This window comes from Tupaia chinensis, unplaced genomic scaffold (assembly GCF_000334495.1).
Source record: "Tupaia chinensis unplaced genomic scaffold, TupChi_1.0 Scaffold144276_1, whole genome shotgun sequence".
In the NCBI taxonomy this organism is placed as follows: domain Eukaryota; kingdom Metazoa; phylum Chordata; class Mammalia; order Scandentia; family Tupaiidae; genus Tupaia; species Tupaia belangeri.
Window position 1 is genome coordinate 6,481,657 of NW_006204133.1, and position 6,812 is coordinate 6,488,468.

General features: G+C 37.8%; 1 protein-coding gene across 1 annotated transcript in view; it reads left to right on the plus strand.

Moving 5' to 3' along the window:
- Positions 1-6,812, plus strand: part of IL1RL2 (interleukin 1 receptor like 2) — a 55,754-nt gene that overhangs the window by 20,794 nt on the left and 28,148 nt on the right. Inside the window, exon 5 of the mRNA XM_014583390.2 lies at positions 4,458-4,532. Within this exon, the coding sequence (XP_014438876.1) occupies positions 4,458-4,532 (75 nt within the window). The remainder of the gene's footprint in view (positions 1-4,457; positions 4,533-6,812) is intronic.

Genomic DNA, 6,812 nt, shown 5'->3' on the forward strand with positions numbered 1-6,812 from the left:
TTGGAAAGTTTTCTTCCAGGATTTCATGGAATAGATTTTCCATGCCCTTCTTAGTTTCTTCACCTCCTGGGTTACCAATTATTTGGATGTTTGAATTTTAATGGAATCTAGTATTTCTCGTATTTTATCTCCATGTTCTTTTTTTATTTTCTCTATTTTTTGGGTGCTTTTTTTTCTATGGCAGAGGTTTTGTCTTGTCTGAGATTTGATCTTCAGCATGGTCTAGTCAGCTTTTAATACTTTTGAGAAAGTTTTTGATTTTCTGTATTATAGACTTCATCTCTAATAGTTCCATCTGATTTTTTCTTATGGTGTCCTTTTTACTTTTTTTCAAATTGTGGAAGGACTTCCTCATCTCTTGGAGTTTGTTGTCTCTTTTCTGTTCCAACTCATAGAGTTTTGTCACCTTGAATGTTTGGAATTCTTTCTCTGATATTTCACTGACTTCTTCTGTTTTTTTTCAAGAGGTAAAGGAGAGTTATTGTGTTCTTTTTATGGAGACATATTTCCTGTTTTTTTTAAACTTGAGGCTCTTCTGCAACTTCTAGTCTGCTGTGGATATTTCATAAACCATTTCGGCCTTTCCAACCTTGGCCTCCCTGTCTTGGGCTCTGCCAAGTTTGGAGTCTCTGAACTTGATTCCAGAATAAACTATTGCTCATGGGATTCCAGCTCTCAACCCAGAACAGTCAGTTCTCTTGACATATGACCTGCAGATTTGAAAGCATAATTTTAGGGGTAGAAGAAATCCTAAGCATAATTTACTTCAAGCCATTTCCAGAGCCCCAGGAAGAGTGACTTGCTGACATTCAGAAAGCTGGACAGCCGCAGAAGCAGGCCAAAGCTCAGGCCTTCAGTGCCCTAGCAAGCACTGAGCAAGGAATTCCTGCCTTGTCGCTTTTCACTTTCTTTGGTATGGTTGTTTCCTGCTGGGTCATTGGTATATGTGCTGCCGAAGCGAGCACTCCTGCTGGGTCATTGGAAAAGCCATGAGACATTTCTGTATAGAAAAATCTAGAAAAATACATCATGACTTTCCCAACAACCTAATATATGCCTCTCCTGGCTGGAAGGAAGTAAAGACTAGATATGTTTTCAACTCAAACCTAATGTTTGACACTAATTTCAGTTAGATATCAAAGCACTGAAGGGTGTTTGCTAGTTCGTGATGGTGTGGCTGCCTTGAGGGTCTGTTCAGCATGGGTGGCTCCCCACTGTCCACTGGAGAGGGTCCAGGCCAAACTAAGATGGGGCTCCATATTTCTGTCTCACTGTCCATCCTCTCTCAGCTGTTGTGATTCTTGGCTACAATTGCTTACTTGACTTAAATGAAATTTAATTTTAATTTTCCTCACTAAATGTCCTTTTAAATGTATATATCATTTACATATATGTAGATATATATATATGTAGATATCATTTATATAAAATTATATTTAACCCCCACACACAGCAGCCAGAATACTGTTTTAGAAATTAAAATAACACCAGGCCAGCCCCATACCACAGTGGTTAAGTGCTGTGTAAGAAACCACATACTACATGACCAACTGAGGTTATATATATCATTAGATTTCATGATTTTGATGTTCTTGAGTCTCCTGCTAAGGAAGTGGGCTCCTTTCTCATGTTATTCCCAGTTGAATTTCTGGCACGTAGGCCACATCTGGCCTAGACTAGGCATAGATCTATTTATAAACTGAATGGTTGATGACTGTATGCTTTAGCTTTACATTAGTACATGAGGGAATTTTTTGAAAGGTGAAATTTCTAAGGTAAAATGAAGAGTGCCTGGATAGTTCACTAGGTTCAGTAGTCTTTATTTCATGCCAGTTGAATAAACATTGATTTATGATCTGTTACATGCCAAAGATTTTGTTAGATATGATATTTCAAAGATGGAAAACACTGGGACCAGCAGTTACCGTAATGGCTATGTCGCTGGACTCCCACATAGTCGACCGCAGTTTGTGTCCTGGACCTGGTGGCTTAAAACTCATGTCAGGTGCGTGTGCGTGTGTGCCCAAGATCCTGAGAGGAGAATGGAGGAGAAGGGATTGTGGCGTGGCCATCCCCCCAGGGGGTGATTTCTTGCTTTCTGTCTCTCTGTCTCTCTGTCTCTCTCTGTCTGTCTGGTGAGAGCATGCGCCCTATAGCGAAAACTTCTCAAAAAAAAAAATAAAGATGGAAAATATTGATCTCTCTGTTAAGGAACTCTCAACCTGGTAGTGACCCTGGAGAGATAAATAAATAACTTTAACATTATGTGCTATGAATAGGGCTATAGACAATGTATGGGGAGTGGAAAAGGAATCAGAAGGAACCATAGAAGGAGCCACTCATCAGAAGGTGACGAGTTAATGGTTTGGAGAAGCAGAGATTAACCAGATAATCCATTAATGAGATGTGCAATTACTGGGGAAATTAATGAAGGAAGGAAAAGAAAATATGAGGCTAATTAGACAAGGACCTATTGAGAAGGCAGTAATATCCTGATGATGATAATGTTGATGGTCAGGAAGCATTAAAGGAGGGGTGGAATGGGTGAGGGTTTTCCAGACTGAAGGAGTAGCAGATTTGAAGACCCTGGAAGAAGAGGTACCATGATATATCCAGAACATGGAAAGCAGGCAAATTGGGTGGAAGTGAAGCTGAGTGAGGGAGGTCAGGTAGGTGATGAAGTCGGAGAAGCAGCTGAAGGCCAAGATCAGTTAGGAACCTGCTATACAAAGTGGAGAGTGTGGATTTTATTTAGGAACCCTGGTAAGCATTGGGTTATTTTATTTTACATTTTAATTTCCAAGGAGTTCATGTACTTGAGAAGGGGACAAAGAGAGAAGAGAGGTGGAGAGAGAGAGAGAGAAACTCCCCAGTGGGCACTTTTCCGCTCTATTTCTCCAGCCCATCCTGATCGTAAGCACACATGTATATGTGCCTGGCATGTTTTTTGAGCTATCAGGGTTGGAATGCCAACCTCAGCTGGCCATGTGCTATGTGTTTTTCTACACAATACTTAATCACTGTATTACGGGGCTGGCCTGGTGTTATTTTAATTTCTGAAATAGCATTCTGGCCACTATGCACAGAATGATCTATACAGGAACAGTAGGCAGGTACAAAAATGCAGGTATTAAATCATGTAGGCGCAGGAAATATGGATGGCACTGAAGATGGAGAGAAATGGATAGTTCAATGCCTCTTTAAAACTCATAGGTATTGAGTGAGATTAAACATGGGAAATAAGATATATGCTGGGCCAAGGAAGGTAAGTCTTTGGCACATGCAACTGACTGAATGATGACACTATTCAACTGAAATAAGATTCCTGGAGGAAAATAAGACTTGGAAGTGAGATGAGTTTGGTCATTGGAAGGTTGAGAATGAGGTGCCTTTGCGATGCCCATGTGGTGATGTAGAATAGGTGTGTTCTATAAAGGTCTGGAGTTTAGAGAAAGGGCAGAGATAATACTTTCAAAGTCATTGGCTTTTAGATGATAACTGGAGAGTTGGTCTGAATGAGGTTGCATAGGAAAAGAGTTGACAAGGAGGGTAGAGGACTTAGGAATGAAGAACGAGGAATAGACCGAGAAATGTTAGGGGGTAAAATTAGTAGGACTTGGAGATTGATAAATTGAAAGGGTGAGAAAAAAGCTGTTGCCTGAATGACTTCCAGATTGTACACATGTGTGATCTAGTGGGTGTTTGTGCATTAACTAGCTAGAAACTCATCATGAAACTTCTGTTTGGGACATGCTAAACTTACATCGTTTGTAGAATGTGCAAATATTATCTCCATCATAAATGACTTTGCATTTTTTTCTGCTTCCCTCTTATAAGTTTTTCACATCCCACTTCAGACAAGTAGAAGGAATGTGGGGGTAATAGGTGATGAATAAATTTTGGTGGGCAAATGGGGAAGGAATAAGTGGAGAGAGACTAAGAGGGAAAGGAGTCCAGGGAGATAATCATAAAGTATGGTGGTGAGAATAGAAGAGGTAGAATACCAGGAAAAGAAAGGATGTAAAAGAATAGGAGAAAGCAGGGTTGAGGGTCAGAGGAGTGAAACTGAAGACAAGACAGGATCATCATTTCTCTCCACTGAGGACCTAGGCTTTGCTTACAGCTGATGCTTGACAAATTTGTATTTAGATGACTAGGTAAGGACACTTTATTATACAATCTTATCAGTTTATATATATAGCAAGTGTGTAATGGCCCAAGTGAATTTTCTTGGTAGCTCAGCTTCTATTTTTCCTTTTCTTAGCAATTCAATAGTTTTTCGTTGGAAATGCACATTTATGAGTGAAACTTCATTGCATCGTGTTTTTCTGTTTTTCTTGAGCAATATTTATCAACGGTCTGCCTTGTGCCCTGTTTCCTTCCTGTTATTGCATTAAAGTCCTTGAAATGTATCATATGTGATTCTGACACGATTTCTTGTGTGCTTGATTTCTTAGCAAAAAGAATTGATAATGGAGGAAGAATTCCTAAAATCATTTATCCAAAAAACAATTCCATCGAAGTACAACCTGGTGAGTAAAGGCACTGAAGCCATTGACATCACCAAGGGCAGAACTCATTATGTTCAGATATTCCAGTGAGTATTTGGAATTTTAAAGATGAAGAAAAATCCCCTCCACAGTCTGTGTCCAGCTCTGAATGCACCCAGGCTCATCAGGAGAGGCTGACATGCAAATAGAAAGCCAAGAGAGCTGAGTCTTGGGGAAGTAGTGGTCAGATTTCCACAGTAAGCACCATGGGCTGAAAGATGGCTGTAGGGAGAAGCAGATGGTGTAATGGTTACATCGTTGTACTCCCATGTAGGCGACCACAGTTTGAGTCCTGGACCCAGTGGCTTAAAACTCACACTGGGCACGTGTGTGTGTGCTCAAAATCTCAAGAGGAAAATGGAGAAGGGCTTGTCGTATGGTCATCCCCCCTGGGGATATGTGTGATTTCTTGCTTTCTGTCTCTCTAGCAAATGTATATGCCTTATAGCAAAAATCTCTTAAAATAAAAGAAAGATGATTATAAATTTTCTTAGGCAAAGGGGATGAAACTAAACATACCTTTTGTAAAAGATGTGTATATAAAATTACTACTAAACAATGTTGGTCAGCAATTTTGGATTATATTATACTAGACATTATGTGTAAGAACATTCATCAAGAATTCCATGGGAAATGCATGCTATGAAAAAACAATATGTAGACTATTTAGAAAATAATGATAGTGAGAATGCTTCATATCAAAATTCATAGCATGTGATGAGTACTGTACTTGGAACAAGTTTATATCTTTACATTTTATCATTATTATTAATAAACATATAAATAGCTAAAGTCATAAACTAATCATTTAACTTAATATAAAAGAGCCACTAAACAACAAATATAAAGGTAGAAAATGATGAACTTATTAAAAGAAAAGACAAACAGTGGTAAGTCCCAAAATTCGTGGTAGAAAAGTTGAGTGGGAGAGAAGATAAATAAATTTCCAACAGATCTAATCCCCCAAAATACAGATAATCCCAAATATAAAAGACTTAGAAGGCCAGCCCTGATGGCCCAGTGGTTAAGGGAGCTGGATCCCACGTGGCCTACTGCACAGTGCCAGTCTCAGCTGGAGACTTGAAGAACTTGCCAGATGAGTGTGGGTATATGCACGCCTTAAATCCCAGCAAGAGGGAGAAGTGGAGAAAATTGTGACATAGTCATGCTCCATTTGGGGGAGTGCTTTCTCCTTCTTCCTCTCTCTCTGTCTCTCTCTGATGAGTGCATATGCTCTCTGATAAATTTTTTAAAAAATTAAAAAATACAAAAAATAGAAATGTTAAAGCTTATAAAACAGCAAACAGTAAGGAGATAAAATTTATTTAAAAGACTCTAGTCCCATTTATTTCCAGGAGAGTTCTTTTAAACTTCCAAGAAAGTAAAAATGTCTGTTAAAAAAAATTTTTGTCTCCCTATCAGTCACCACATGGAAACACCATAGAATTGATGAACACCTAGGAAGACAAGTTTGCCTGTCTTCATTGGCTCTTTCCCACCCTTGTCTTTGGAACAATCTTAGCCAGTATATTTAGAAAATTAAAAGTCAAGAGATATAAAATCTTGGAAGGAAGAAGATAAACATAGAATTATTTTAGAATGTGCCAGGATACCTACTTGGAAATTTTAAGAGAATTGTCTGAAAACTATAATTGATAGCAATTGTTCTGTTAGGTTATTCTAATACAAAATAAACTTTCAAAGTTAACAGTATTTTTACATGCCCGATGTAATCATATATTACAAGTTGAAGAAGAAATAAAAATTAATTGAGGGATAAATTATTGCAAAAACATAACAAAACATTAAGAAATAAACTAGACAAAGTCAAGAGTTACCCACATTGTAAAAAATTACATTTTAAAGTAGCAATAAATGAGACATGTTTGAATGAAATTCCTTACCTTGTTCTTAAATGGGAACATTTAATATTAAGAATGTTCTTTCTCCTAGGTTAATATGCAATTTTGATATAATATTAATTAAATTTTACTAAATGTTCTGATATTTGTCTAAGCATTTCTAAAACGTATACCAAAAGTGCTGGAGAGAATTAGCCAAGAAAAAAATTGAATAGAAGAAATAGAGACTTTTTCTGGTTAGTTTTCGAGCATGTTATAAACCTGAAATAAACGAATACTGGTATTTCTATCAAATAGACCAGTTAAAGCAGCAGAACAAACAACAACAAACTGCAACAAACATGCCAGAATATGCAGGAATTTAATTAAAGAGATCTGTGACATTTAAAGCTATGTAGGG